A 15,996-nucleotide genomic window follows, 5' to 3' on the forward strand; every position below is an offset into this window, starting at 1 on the left:
GTAACAAATTAAGTGTTAACAGCTCTACGAAGTTAAGTAGGAATGTAACCATGGTAACAGAAAATAACACTAAAACTACAAAAGATAAAGTCAGCTATACACACACAATAATACTAGAAATGTAGAAATCTTCTAGGTGCATAGATAAAATTGGAATGCATCGACTAAAAATATAAGTGTTTTCAGCCTCTGGATAAAAAAATGTATATATGACTAAAAAAGCAAGTACTGGACAATGTTATCAAGCTCAAGATATACTTTGTTCAACCTCTGGATACTACCAGTCCATCACAACTGTTACATATAAACTTGTTGATATGTTTGTTCATTGGAAATGAAACTGAGAGGAAAAAACAACTTGTTCATAAAAAAAACAGTCTTAAACTTATAATCACACTATATACAGGGGATGGGTCTGAATTGTCAGTATCAATACAGTATTTTCTCAACAAATCATTCAAAGCACTTAAAATGAACATCTTCCTGCTCATTATCTTTTAATTTGTTCTAGATGATAAATATGTAAACTTCAAACTTACCACACTATCTTCATTACTAACTTTTAAAACAGTGTAAATTTTTTATCATGTGATTTTTATTTCACTTTTTTCTATAAATCTTTAAAGATTCCTTGAATTTGGACCAATTCTATTGATTATTTTGCTTAATTTGTGTCACAAATAATCTAGAATGAACACTTTTTTCTAAAGATGGAGAGAGAGGAATGTCTCATTTCCCTATTCAAAATATTTCGTTTTGACACATTTAGGTACATGAGATCATGACAGTAGCTATATGAAATCTATGCTGTTTTCAAATTTTAACTGATTTCTTGGGGTTCTGACTTGACATCATGCTCTGGGTTGGTCTTAAAGTGCTGCTGCAAGTCAGTATACTGGGAGAAAGCATGGCCGCAAACACTGCATTCAAATGGAGTGCGGGTATTTATCTTATGCTTCTTCATGTGGACTCTCAGATCATACTGTTGGCCAAATGCATCACCACAAATATTACATTCAAAAGCCTTCGTTGTGTCCTGGTGATTTTTCATGTGGAGAAAAAGATCGGATTGATGTGAGTAGGCGTTGCCACACACATTACACCCAAACGGTTTAACTTCTTCTAAAACCTTAGGGTGAGTCTTTAGATGTTCATTGAAGGGTTCTCTCTCGTCAAATACCATGTCACAAACCATGCATTGAAATGTTTGTTTTTCTTTTGAATGTGTAAGCATATGATTGACGAGTTCGCAATTCTGTATGAAGACTTTTCCACACTGGTCGCATTTGAATGGCCGTTCACCGGTGTGTCGCTTCATGTGAAGGCGAAGGTGGCATCGCTGATTAAACATGTTCCCGCAGACTTCACACCTGAATGGTTTATGCCCAGTGTGTGTCCTGATATGTAGGTTTAGATGGCCGCTTTGGTTGAATGCTTTGTCACACATGGTGCACTTGTATGGCCTATCTCCCGAGTGTGTTCGCTTGTGAATCTTAAGTGTGCTTGCTTGACCGAAACCTTTACCACATACATCACAAGTGTAGGGCTTTTCACCTGTATAAACACAATAGAAATAAATCAAAATAACATATATTTCTTACTAAAATAAATAACAAAGAATAGGGACCTGACAAGGGGGTTATATATATATATATCACTATGATATATTTATGTTTATATGTTTATAAAGCAATTATGCTCTCCACTAAAAACATATACATGTATATCATACACAGTCAATAGTAATACGCTTTACATTTGCTGGTAAATATTTCATATATTTAACAATTTTGAAAATCAACTACAAATGATTGTACTGGAAAACTATTACCCTGGCGTCAGAATTGCAGGGGTAGGGGATAAACATATAGTATTACCTTTATTTTTGCAACAGCACATTGTTCACTTATATTTAGTTACCATGCTGACAGCATACAATTAGTTGGCAAATTACAAGTAACTATGTCAAATACATGCTCAACTTAGCACAAAACTGCAAGCCTATAGTTATCCTCATTGGCTGTATTTGGGTTGCATATCATATCCATAAAACACAAGAAAACATCAAGGACATTGAGAGTTCAATAGACCATAATTATTTTACAAGGTTTTTATTGCATGCATTTCTTAACATTTCATCTATAGAAAGTTTTAGAGTGTTCACTTATATACAAGTAATTTTATCACCAAGTGTATTGTATTTTGTCTACTTGTAAATGTTGTTTTGTTAAATTTATTTCAAAAATAATCTGAATTCAATTGATTTTGTTAAAAATGACAATAACATATAAAATTTTCAATCATTATCTCCTTATATCAATAAAGTGTTAATAAAGTCTCCCTTATAAACTTGGCCTAGGTTTATTCCTGAAAGTTATTACCATGCAGATGACAAAATACTAAAATACTTTGTTATCAAGCAAGATAAGGAGGAACTTGTCGGTTCTAGTGAGAACTTGTATCCAATCCTTTTGATTTAAATAAGGAAATATGTTTAAAACAAGCAAGATGAATTTAATTACCAAAAAAATATCAGAATACAATAAGCTTTTCATTTTCTCAATTGTGTTTCAGTTACATACAATTCTGAATCTCTAAATTGTGCCATTAATTTCTCATAAAGAAAGATAACTCTTTGATATTTACTCTGTCATTTACTCAAATAATGCCAGAAAAAAACATGCTGGGGTCATGCATGGGGCATGAATAATCTTACAGCTTACAATAAAGGCAAATACAACACTTCCAAGAGTAACAACAGTGCATATTACCTTATCATGAAAACCTTGACAAATTATCCAGGATTCCTTGTGAGTGCAAAAGCAAATTTGGTGTGAACATGATATCATAAATTAATTTTAAATTTGTCGATGAGCATGTCTGATAATACATATTTGTCAAAAGTTCTTACCTGTGTGTGTTCTCATATGAGTTGTCAATATACAGCTCTGAGCAAAAGCTCTTCCACAAACTCCACACTTGTATGGCTTTTCTCCAGTGTGTGTTCTCATGTGGACTTTCACGTGGCTCTTGAAACGAATCTTCAGGCCGCACTCTTCGCACTCTGTCCCTTTATCTTCGGAGTTATGCTGATTCATGTGCTTTCTATACAAATGCAGATAATTGAACTTGTCGCCACATTCAGAGCAAGAGTACGGCTCCTGTCCATCATGGGTCCGCATGTGAGCATTGAGATCAAACTGTCTTTTAAATCTCTTATCACATCGATTGCACTCAAACTTACAGTGTTTTTTAACCATATTCTTGATCTTTTTCGAGCCTTCATTCTCGCTTTCATCACCATCTTCCACTGATTCGTCATCCTTGCACACGCCTGAGAGAGCAGCTGCAATGTCAGCGTGGAGTTTGCCTTGATTGTCGAAATACTCTGGATTTACTCTTATTAAGGTGTCATCATCATTATCTATGTGAACATCTAGTTTTCCTGTATTCTCAGCACCCAGGCCATTAAAGGGAACTTTGTTTAAAGGATCAGATTTGGTCACCACAAATCCGTTTAAACCGGATACTGGCTGTACTACATAAGGTTTGGGATCAACGGACAGTCCTCGATCATACCTGTCAAAACAAAGAGTGGATTTCTTGATAAACTCTTCCTTAGCACTGTCCGGTACAAAAACCAAGTGCATGCCAGGAGGAAGATTTCCATTGGTTGGAACAATATATCCGCTGTTTGAGATGGGGAAGGCTTCTTGTGAGATTACTTTAAAGGTTTCCACGTTGTTGTTTTCAGTGTGAACTAGGTCGTCCCCTGGATCTGATGAACCGTTGGTATATCCGTCTGAGGAATGATCCGTGATATCATCCATGGAATTCTGGAGCTGTGCCAGAGGGGCCACCTCTTCTTCTTCCTCATCATCAAGGATGTAGGTGTACGATTCCACCTCTTCATCATCTGAGTCGGATATCACAGTACATGGTTCCACTCTTCTTGTTGGAGTGCAGAATTTTCTTTTCCTCCTGGACTTGGAATTTTGTATATCTTCCACTTGGACAGACATCTTTCTGGTCCATCTAGAGAGGTCTAAAAAAACACAAATTTTTTTTTATTTGGTTAAACTAAAAAACATTGTTTAACAATGTTTTTTAGTTTAACCAAATAAAAAAAAATGTTATCAATAAGAATATCAAGTGAAATAATTTGGGCAACGTATATGCATCAATTTGTAACAGGTTTTAATTTTAACAAAGTTTCAATAATTACTTTTTCATAATTACACTGTGAGAATCAATCCCATAAACATCAGATATCTGAAACTAATAATTTGCTAAAGAATAAAACTAAAGATTTGTTAAAGATTGTTATTGCCTCAACATTTCCTTTAAGCTTTCAAGTTTTTTAATTTCAATTTCACATTTTACTTCCATATAATTATATTGTAATTATTTGTATGCATTGCCTTGATTAATATAACAGAGGTATGTTGTTTTGATTTGTCATAGATTTTAGGCCACACCCTCATTTTGAGAGCCTGATTTCTATATGAGCGCATTTATGATTCAAGTAGTTGTAAATATGGTAAATTGACACAGTCATATTAATCACTCACAAATCATTCAAAAAGTGCAAATTGTGTGTGCTTGTCTTTATAGTAAAGGTACATTGCTAAAGCCTAACAAATTTCAACCCATCTTTGACCTCATGAATTTCAAAGCCCAGCTGAACACGTGACTCACCTTTATTTACATTCACCCTTGAGCGCACCTATGTGATATTAACATTAAATCTTTGTCTATCAGGTAAAATTCTGGTAGATAAAGTGCATCGGAGTCCAATTTTGCCTTTTAGAGTTCTGGATTGGCCAAAAGACACTGACACCGATGTTTCCAGTTGCGATAATATTTATATTAAATTACAATCTTTAAAAAGATTTATTCCTAATGTACAAAGAGCGTAGTTCAATTCAACTGCATATAAGTCAAATTTTTCAAAATAATAAAATACTTAATTAATTTAATTCTAGATATACACAGAAATGTGATAACATCGAATTAATATATTATCTTCTTATAGAAAAAGAGTTTTGTTAAAAATGAAAAGTACTCTAGTAAAAGCGTTCATTCAGTAAATTCAACAAATTTATTCCCAATGAATAATCACAAAGATATCATGAAATTTAAGCAGCATTAAACAAAAACTAAACTTGCCAAATCAAAATTTTTATGTATATTTATTGTTGGTCCCAAGCTTGAAAAAAAAGTAAGAGGTTTTTCATAGACTGCTTTCTTTGATATCACTAAACTCACTTAAGCAAAGGCGGGATTTCGCACTTGTGTACATACAACTTTATTTCATCACTATGTTTATACTGAGAGTATCTCTGGCAAAATTTATTTAAATAAATAGATGTACACAGACTGTTCTTGGACCTTTCCACTAAATTATCGCAATATTCTTGTTTGAAAAGGTAAATTTCGGTTTTTAAAAAGGGAAAAGATCATAGTGTTTAGAGGATTCATATTTTGTATTTACTTTAAGACATGTGTAAAGCTATAAATTTCTTGCTTTTAAATTATATTTTTGAAGTTAATTTCTGTCAAGTCTATGTACTTCAGGCTCTTAAAAAATACAATTGCTGAATAACTCCACCTCAAATAGGTCACATGGTTCTATTTTTAGAATATCATTAACAACGGGGACAACTGGTCAAAAGAAAAGTATAATGCAAAACTTTTTATTGCAGCAGATCAAATTTACTACCATGACAGCAAGAAAGACAGACTTCTGCTGAAAGCCAAAAAAATTGGGTGGGGGGGGGGGGGGGGGGGCTTTTTTTTTTTTTTTAAGGAATAATGACTTTTAGAACCTGAAGCATGGTCACATATTTTTTAAATAAGCAAGATTTATTATCTACCGTTAAAAAAACATTACAAACTTATATTTAAAAAATAAACTCAATGAAATTGTGACATTGATGACTATATATGACATGGTTTTCAAAGAAATGATAAACACCTTACCGATATTGAATTATGCAACACAATGGAATCGATGTGGTGCATGTGCACACATGTGCACTTTAACGAACACATCTCACCTGGGAGTAATGAAAGTAAATCCACATCGTTAAAAAAAATATAATGCAATATGTTTAAATACAGCATGCCTGCCACTTTTTGTACTGTCGGACATGATATAACTAGCCAGTTCACGGTCCGGATCACACGAAGGTATCGTACCCTCGAGCAAGTTTCGGACTCGAAGTGAGTTGTAAATGTGAGTTATTGTAAAAAGTTTATCGTCTTTCAAAAACAACTGCTTTCGTGCCAGAAGTTGATATTTAAGTAAACAGAGAGTGATCGAAAATCAAAAAGTAAATTCAAGCACATTAAAAACTTTTCTCACCTGTAAATTCGCTGCATTGTTGTTAATCTTGAGCAGCGCGACCTATTGAATTTCACCGGATGTTAAACATTAATTCTAGCCAGAGAGCTAAACGTAGCAATATTGTGTCCGGAATACGACACAGGTATCAAAACGAAACATACCCCATCGTAATATTGGGTCATTATGATTATCCTTACGTGTTGTAATAATTTCCTGTATTAAATAATAAGAGGGAAAATTGATTTGTCACTTTTATATTGTTCAATATTGATAATACAACTCAGACTGTAGTAAAGAAAAAAAAATTTAAAAAAAATACCGGTGTGAAAAGAAAATATAAGACTAAACAATTTTATCAAAAGATATTTACAAAAAGAGTATCATTGCAGCAATAAAAGAATCTACTGCACGAAATATTTGAACATTTATATTAAGTTCATGATTAGTATTACCATATAACATTAATTTTAGTATTACCATATAACATTAATTCAAGAAAAAAATATGTTTATGGCTTGAAAAAATGTCATTCTACATTATTTATATACTTGGGACATTTGAAAAAAAATAATGATAATCATATTCAACCGAATCTACACAATTATCACACATTGCGGTTTCCGCTAAATATCTGCCGATAAAATGTTTGCATTGTTCCATATAATATATCCATGGTCCCAAAATTATTTCATTACTTTTCCGACAAAATAGGAATTCAGTATACTCTTAAAAGAAGCTAGACTAGAAGCATTTCTAATGTGATCTAGTAAATTGAGCCATTGTTTGACAGTAGAAGGGAAAAACTGGCCATATTAGATGTAGCTCTAAGGATCCTTTGTGGAATTTTTAATTGTCACTGGTTCTTAGATTATAAGTGTGAACTGGTGAACGATATGGTTCTAATTGTTCATAAAAATATATGCATAGGAGAAAACTTCATAAGTTAATCTTATAAATTGTTAGTTATGTAAATTATTTGTCAAATTATTTACATACTCCCCAAAAAGTGGGGGGGGGGGGGGGCAACTCCATGATAATTCAATTTTTTATATGTACATTTTAAAAAATTTGTTGCTGCGAGAAAAAGTGAGGGGAGGGGGGGGGGGGTGATAGCATTTTCTTAAGTTTTAATTATACCATGGACAATAATAAAAATGAATTGACACTGACCCCCACACCGTAAGGCTACATGAACATGAAGGAATTCATTGACCAGTATTTTTTTTCTTCACAAATTGATATATCTACTCTACCTCTTTTAACTGTTTTGTCATGTGCTCTTAATCGGAATAACCCATAAAATTATATCGTATATATGCCCCTCTTTCCGTTTTTCCGACAAAAAATTGGTTTTGAAAATTGTGGTTTAATTTTCTTGATATATAACTGTTTTGCAGTGGGGTTTTTAAATTTTATTTTATAAACTTGTATAAAACGTAATGACGAAAATCCATGGGGATTTCGCACCGTTATTCGACCCGTTCAAATGAATCTAAGCCATATGTTTACATATATACAGGGTGAAATTTGATAAATTTGTTTTTTTTCCGATAGAAGAGCTGACCAGAGGAGAATGCACTTTTAATTCTACTTTCTTGTGGGGTTTTTTTTTTTAGAAAACTTTTTATTTCTATTAAAAGTTAATTTAAATCACAATTTTCCCATTAAATGAATGGAATAAGTGGTAAACCCCATCTTCACAACGTCAAGGTTTTGTGATCCGTAATCACAAAACCTTGACGTTGTGAAGATGGGTAAACCCCTGGTGGAGCGTATTTATATAAAATTGTTATCTGTATCTATACTACTATATTAAAATAATAGAGTCTGACTCAAAATTTTTAGCTTAATCACAGGGGCATCGTATCCGCTCTACTCTCTATGACATATATATATAAATAATTATTTATATATATGTCATAGAGTGTAGAGCGGATGCCTCGTAGCTTCATTAATTTTCTCCAAAATCGTTTCGGAGCGATTCTGCAATTTTTTTTGCTAAATTACGGGTACATGAGATGCATTGTAACTGTGATGAAGGACTGTCCCGAGGCACAGTTAGATTATTCTAACTAAGTAGAGTGTAGTGAAATTGATAGCATTAGTGTAGGCTTAAATTAAGCTTGGCTATGTAAATGTCAACGATACGGTTTGTGGATGTATCTATTCCGATATCATATGCAATGTCAACACGTGCACGCACAGGTCAAAGTCTAAGTTTAATTTAAAAATTGACTCTTGTGTTCTAATAAAGCACATGGATTTCTCTGATAATCAGTAGCCAATCATGATACAACAGGTTAAATCGCATGTACATTGCAATTAATACCTCCAAATATAACCAATGTAATTAGATACACATATCTATTGTGACAGGCCGCGATTCCTTTAATAAGGAACTACTTAAATTATTTAGTGACCGAAATGTCCGTACGATTCAAGTTCTAAAGTAAACACAAATAATCCTTTTGAGGCATTACACATAGATCCAGGCGTTCTTGATGAATCAAACGATAGCGATGAAAGAATTTTGACTTCCGTTATATAGCATAATGAAATGCTCTTGTAGAAAATTCTGTATTCCTGAAGAGAGACAAGTATTAAGAAGGTGAGACTGATTATTTGTAAAATATACGTACAGTGGTGTTTATTGTATATACTGTCAATAATTTAGATTTGGATATGCATTTCACGCGCTGTCAGACTTTTTAATGCATATTTGTTGGATATCGGTAATCAATATGACGAATATTTATTTCAAATAATTTTTTGTCATTAAATATTCATTTGTTTATTTTGAATATGACATCGATGTTTTTTTATCACTCCATCTTTTGTATACTAGTGTATGTATAATTATAATTAATTATATAACTTTGGATGCGAGGTAAATACTCAACTTTACGGTATACAATATACATGAAACTTGAATTATTTCTGATTTTTGCTTAGAGAAACTACACGTTCTGTACTAACAATATACAGAAAATAGGGACATGTCTGCAAGGATCTTATTTTACTGCCATCTATTTGTCGTCTCGAACGGAATCAAAGATACTCAGTCGCAACAGGTAAATGACGTCATTGACACCCCCGCGTTTTTAACCGGAGATGTCGTCATTGGAGGTCTTTTCCACATCTTTAACACCAAACAGCCCGATCGATGTGACCTGGATTTGGACATGTACTCTGTGATGGAGATGGAAGCAGTTAAATGGTCTCTGATGCGACTGAATGAGGTTAACTTCATCCCTGGGGTTCGATTAGGTAACACCGCGGCTTACGATTCTTTTGAAACTAAACTTAAAAATTCTTGCGTTTTCATTATTGGAATACATGTACAGAATACATTTTACATGTATATAAGACAGTCCACGTTTTCATTTGTGTATCTGATAAGAATTTATATTGGTTTAAGGCAGTAGACTTCAATATCAAATTTTAAAAGCATGGACTTGTAACCAATTTGTTGGAATGCATGGCGTCATAGTACATTATTATTAAAGCTTGTTGTTATTCTAAGGCCTTTAAATATATGCATTCTGTCAGTGATATATTAAAACCTAGTTACCACTCACCTTATATATAGACTATATAACTGGTTTAATGCACTAGGTCCGTTTCCTCTCACGGCATTCTTTGCTCAACATACTTTTTTTGTAATGCAGGACTTCTGGCTTACCCGACATGCGGAATACCTAGCATTGCTGCTCTGCAAAGCAACAAGTTTCTCCAGCTTTTACGAGAACATAGAGCGTCAAATAAAACCAACAAACCGGTCTATATTAAAGGTACACATGCTTCCTCCATCAAAAAAGTATATACCTACATGTATATATTGATAAAAATATAGATTAAATTGTAAATCGATAATGCTTTGCCAATTCTTCTGATCGGTAAAAGATTGTTGTTTGGTTTCTTCAGCTGTACTAGGTCCAACCTTTAGCTCCGAGTCTGCAGTTGTATCCCGGATACTGAGCAGTGTCCCTGACGACTACAAGCTCCTACAAGTCTCTTACTCCTCCACGGCCGCGTTCCTGACCAATAAAACGAATGCCGAAACATTCCTCAACTTCTTCCGGACGATACCATCCGACAAAATCCAAACGCAGGTCCATATCCTTTCTTGTTCATCATACACGAGACTAATGATTTTAAGTTTGCTATAAACGGAATGTGTGCAAAATTATCATATTTAACGTATCTTTATAGGACTGCGTCATAAATTATCATTCATGTAATTCGTAAAGAATGTTCGTTTGACAATGAATCTCTACATAGAGAAAATGGTTGATTTAAGTCGTAAAGCCTATAATGGTGATACTTTGTGATAATTTTTTTTGTGATTTTCAGACTATGTTGGATTTGCTGGTTGACCTGGGTTGGACGTATATTGGATTAATTCACTCGGGTGACGCGTACGGTAATGACGCAGCCCGTGAACTGAGTGACGCCCTGGCAGAGAGACGCATTTGTATTGCAGCTGTTTATCAATGTGACAGTGACATTTCAAGGGCCCGTTTCCATGAAATTCTGTACAATATAACTGCACTTAGAATCAAGGGCATCGTTTTTATCGGAGCTGTTTCAATGGTTCGCTCTTTCATTGATAGCATTGAACGTATTTCATTTTCTCAATACTCTGTTCCCTCTATCATTTTTTCGGAGAGCCTAGGCTTGCAGTCTGAGATTTTCTTTAATTCCGAATCGAAGGAAATCTACCCGGCGGCAAAAGGATCATTTGCCATGTCGCCCCCTCACAAAGAAATGTCCGAATTTTCGGAGTACTGGAATACAATGTTTGCTAATATGAGCAAGAACCAAGATGATACGCAAATAAACCCTTGGTTGCAACAATTCATGAAATTACAATTGGGATACAACAAATTGAATGTTGACAATCTGTTAACGAAATACCCATCGTCGACGTTTGTTAAATATGCCATAATGGCGACTTACAGTGTTGCCAAAACAATCAAGGACGTACATCAGAAGGTTTGCCGTGGGATCAGTGGATTATGCTCAGAAATGAAGGAAAATAGATTATCCGAGTATATAGAGCAAGCCAGACGAACTGCTGTGGATTTTGAGAAAGATTTTCCACAGAAAGCTAAGCTTAGAAATCTTACCGAAAGGGTTTCTTTCACTAAAGAAGGTGATATTCAATTTAAAAACTCCGGGTTGATGTACGAAGTTTACAACTACCAGAGCCCATCAAACGACACAAACTTTGAGTTTGTTAATGTAAGTACTAATTTATGTAAAATGACTTGATATTACTCCCATTAGGGTAAAACGCGTTCATTAAAATGTCTGATTCAAGCTCGAAATACTAGAACATAGGGCATAATTATATATGTCTGAATTGATTTAAAAAAACATAAATTTGCAACTGATTTCCTTCCAATATTTAGGTAGGTTCTCTGAAAAAGCCAGAAACACCGGCAGAAGGCGGGAAACCAAAATTTACTTTACTGAAACCAAGGGTAAAATTCTACGACAACATGGGTAGGATCACCAATACAGTCAAATCAATTTGTCAACCGAACACGACTTGCACGATATGTCTTCAAAACCACGAGTCCGAGACATATCTGTATGACCCCGGTGACGTCATTGTGGTCGTCACGTTCCCCATTCACAATCGAGGAAGTGAGCCCTTACACTGTGGTCCAGTTAGGCGAAGGATTGGTCTCGATGTCGCACTAGGGGCAAAGTTTGCAATCGACAAGATAAACGAAAACAGTGATATTTTTCCAAACCAAAAAGTTGGTCTTCTCCTCCTGGACACCTGTGATGATCCATTGATAACTTCCGATATTATTCTAGAGCTCCAGCTACACGGGCAGATTAACAATCGCATACCTAATATTTCCGACAAGATTTTAGGGTATGCTGGTGGATTTTCTAGTAGTCCAACTCTACAGGTGGCGGACATCACAACAGAATTGAAAACTGTTCAGGTTTGTGTGTACGATTTGATTGAAAGAAAAAAATAATTACAAAACTCATTTTCTTCATTTTCGTATCTTATAGAAATAAGTTTTCCCAAATAATCACAGTACAATGAAAAAAGTGAAAATACTAAAATATTAATCATCTTAAAATATTTTTTCCTTTTCTTTTTTTTTGGGGGGGGGGGGGGGTCACATACGTATAAAAATTAAACGCGTCATTCTTTAAATTTGACACAGGTTAGCTGTTGTGCTACGTCTGACTTGCTCAGCGACCGTTTGAACTACCCGTATTATCTGGGCTTGGCGACTCCATTAAACTACACAACTCGAGTCATGCTCCAAATGGTGAACAAACTGGGCTCCAACAACGTCCAAGTACTGTTTAGTGATGGGAAGTATGGCGAATCTGCGGTGAAACTGATTTTGAGCTTGGCTCCTAGTTTCAATATCTGTGTTGCGCAGACTGTTCGAGTTTATGGAAGTGATGTTAGCAATGATATCAGCAGTGTAGTGGCAAGTCTACACAGATTTCCTGGCGCCCGACAAGTACTCGTTTACATTGCTTCACCACTGATGCCAAAAGTCGCAAGAGCGATCAACAGTATAAATGAACATCGTCGATTTCTATTCATCGGGGAAAATTGTTTTTACCACAGAGACTATATGTTGAAATATCCGAATCTGCACGGATCCCTTATCGTCGCAGAACAACCTATTCCCCAAAGTGACGAGTATAAAACATATCTTAGAAAGTTCGATCCGGCGTCTGTAGAATTGCCTACAAGTCTGCTTTATTTCATGCAAGAAAACTTGAACTGTTACTACGAATTTAGCTTTAGAAAAGAATTCCCCCAAAAATGTAACCGTGAATTACTACGTAAATTTCCTGAACATTTAGACAAGTGGACACCATATTTGATAAAGTCAATAACAGCGTTGATTAAGGGTGCTTACCAAGCCTTAAAGAGTATGTGCAAAGATGAAACTATTTGTTCGGAGTATAGGAATTCTCCTGAACACGTGGTAGAATTCGTGAGAAATGTGACTTTGGACATCGATGGCGATGACCGGGATGATCAGTTGTTTGACTCGAACGGAAATGGCGTCCTTGGGCTCAAAATATACATCATAGAAGAAAAAGACTTTGTTGAGGCATGTTGCTTGAAAAATATAATAAATGATAAAGGAGGATCACATGATATCATCAGACAAAGTCCTTATTGTAAAAATCGCAATGCATTTAGCGATTTTCCTCTCAAAACTTTTTTCAAATTGTTTACTTGTTCTAGCAAAAGGATATTTACGTTACTCTTAAAAATAAAATAATTATAAAACAATGCAACTGTAGCGCCGTTCGAATCACTGAAGTTGTTCAACTTTTCAGATTGGACATTGGCATCATGGCGATGCTGAGCCATATTTCGAAAGAAAAAGAATCCAAGTATATCCTTCTAACTCTTCTTGTGGCGATGTATCAGTGACGTCATCGACGCACAGGTATAATCATTCATATCAGTTCGTTACGCTAACATCCTGCAACGTTTTGGTTTTCTTTACTTAATATATATTTTCTCAGTGTAAAGATTCTACATGTTCGAGCATACACTATGTGGACAGCAATTTCACGATCAAAATAGTATGACCCTAACGCATTATATAACCCATGACATAACATAATTAATTGTGTATGATGTCGAATTTTTTTTATTATTATTCAAAGTGCCCTAAATTCTGGTGTTTGATATAAACCATAGATGTTTACCTGGTTCATTCCATTTTTCTAATTTTAAGTGAAACTGAGGCGGACACATCAGGAATAGTTAAACTCGTCAAAACAGTTCTCTTGTCCGTCTTTGCTGGAGCAATCGTTATCCTTTTGTTGGCGTTCCTCTGCATATGGCGGAGTAAGTTACTAGTACATCAATACAAGCAACAATATTAAAGTAGCCATAGCGTAGTATCTGATATTGTGATTTAATAAATGGTTGGCATTCAATCATCGAATATATGTTACTTTTTTTTAATTTAGGACAAACATACATAATGTCGTCTATGTCTTCGGATACGTCGACGAAATCAGAATACAACTCCATTGACGATTTCAGCATCATCAACATGAAGCGAATTAATTCGGAAATTTCACTAAGACTTGGCGATTTCTTTCGTAGCGACTCGCCTTGCGGAACACCCAAATCCACTCGGTCTACTGGAGATATCACGGAGAACAGCAACCAAGTGAGGAATGAAAGAGTAAAGAATTCGCCGTCAGTTCCTCCGCGGAGGAATATGCCGGGCCTGCCCACGCACTTGTCAACTCACATACCTCGACACCCCAGGCTAAGAAGCGAACCTGTGATAAAACTGTCCTTTTCACCGAATACTGCACGACGTCTAAACTCGGAACCATTTCCCAAAATGCATAGAGGACGCGCCGATTCCATAGGAATGCCATACATCCTAGCGCCAAAATCCAGACGTTTACAATCAGAGCCTAACTTACCTTCGCCAAATTTCAGCAGACTGTTGTTCAATAATGCAATCAGAAGGGAAAGTGTACAGGATAACGGTTACATCTTCCCAATACACGAACCTCGGGACCAGCAACAGACAGAAACTATGGAAATAGCTGATAGCGTACTAGAGACAGAAGAAGGTATATCCACACAACAGACAGATATAGCTGATAGAGCACGCCAGATAGAAGAAGATGATGCCACACAACAGGGGGGAGAAGCCTGTGGAGGGCCAGTCCATTTTGTGTTGGGGAATCCCAGAGACAAATTGCATGGTTACTCCTGCTAGAACTATCACCGTTAGAAAAATATACCATAGTACATGTACTTACATGTATCAGTAAAATATTAATAAGAACATTTGTGTTAGTTAAGAACGTACACGGGTGGTAAAATTCAAAAAGAAGTTTAGGGAATGTAGTATCCGAGAACTTGAGACCAACCAGAAAGACTTGCAGGGTATTGTACATGTACTACTATTTCTTTCGAAATGGTTTGAATTTCCGTTTCTGTGCCTGCATTCTTTCTTTATTAGAAAACTATGAGTATAGCAATAAATGCAGAAAAAATTTACATCTCCTCCCGCCGCATTTGAATTTTTTCTGCAATGCCCGCAACAGATATTTATACCCGTAGGAATCACCCAAAAAAACATTTTATCATTGAAATGAATCACTCTTAACCTTTCAAAAGAGAATAGGACTTCACAGATTTGAAGACGTGACCATGCAAGTTAAAACCCTGTGATTGCTATTTATTTCTTGTACTGCGTAGATGTGACCTATGCAGTTAATCAGTACTGTTTTTCTTGATTAATAGGGATAGCCTACTGGTACTTAGTTATCAGTCATTTATATATAGTGTAAAATAATATGTTTGTAAAACTAATTTAAAATTAAAGTTTCATTAAAGCAATCGAGAAATTCTAGAGGCCTTCTTTTTTTGTAAAGGATGAAATGATTTCAGTGGACGTTGATACATGTACAACATAAACATAATACAAAATTGTACATAGCATTGAACACTTGATTTTTATGTAAATTTATGTGAAAAAATCAAATAATTTTGATGCATATATAAAATTTTGGAACATGGCGTTACTGATAATATTTTGTGTGAAAATCCACAGAATTACATGTTGATGGTACATGTAATGCCCTTTACATTGATTCACATT

The 15,996-nt window shown here is 35.0% G+C and overlaps 2 protein-coding genes across 4 annotated transcripts; one reads left to right on the forward strand and one right to left on the reverse strand.

Moving 5' to 3' along the window:
• Positions 1-591: 591 nt before the first annotated feature.
• Positions 592-6,446, reverse strand: LOC128190656 (zinc finger protein ZFP2-like). Of its 3 annotated transcripts, XM_052862795.1 has the most exons (4): positions 6,060-6,333; positions 2,912-4,045; positions 2,772-2,807; positions 1,419-1,554 (listed from the first exon to the last, which is right to left on the reverse strand). In XM_052862795.1, the coding sequence occupies exons 1-3, from the start codon at positions 6,124-6,126 to the stop codon at positions 2,776-2,778; spliced, it is 1,233 nt and encodes a 410-aa protein (XP_052718755.1). In that variant the 5' UTR covers positions 6,127-6,333; the 3' UTR covers positions 1,419-1,554; positions 2,772-2,775. The 3 variants fall into 3 exon arrangements, with proteins under 3 accessions (XP_052718745.1, XP_052718737.1, XP_052718755.1); XM_052862785.1 differs by lacking the exons at positions 2,772-2,807; positions 6,060-6,333 and adding an exon at positions 6,368-6,446 and having other exon boundaries at positions 592-1,554; XM_052862777.1 differs by lacking the exon at positions 2,772-2,807 and having other exon boundaries at positions 592-1,554; positions 6,060-6,323.
• Positions 6,447-8,831: 2,385 nt separating this feature from the next.
• Positions 8,832-15,745, forward strand: LOC128155340 (uncharacterized). The gene is made up of 10 exons (XM_052817000.1): positions 8,832-8,957; positions 9,302-9,616; positions 10,018-10,140; positions 10,274-10,461; positions 10,703-11,593; positions 11,764-12,312; positions 12,544-13,458; positions 13,691-13,803; positions 14,098-14,210; positions 14,336-15,745. The coding sequence occupies exons 2-10, from the start codon at positions 9,346-9,348 to the stop codon at positions 15,106-15,108; spliced, it is 3,936 nt and encodes a 1,311-aa protein (XP_052672960.1). The 5' UTR covers positions 8,832-8,957; positions 9,302-9,345; the 3' UTR covers positions 15,109-15,745.
• Positions 15,746-15,996: the final 251 nt, after the last annotated feature.

The sequence above is a fragment of the Crassostrea angulata genome, chromosome 1 (assembly GCF_025612915.1).
Source record: "Crassostrea angulata isolate pt1a10 chromosome 1, ASM2561291v2, whole genome shotgun sequence".
Taxonomy (NCBI): Eukaryota; Metazoa; Mollusca; class Bivalvia; order Ostreida; family Ostreidae; genus Magallana; species Magallana angulata.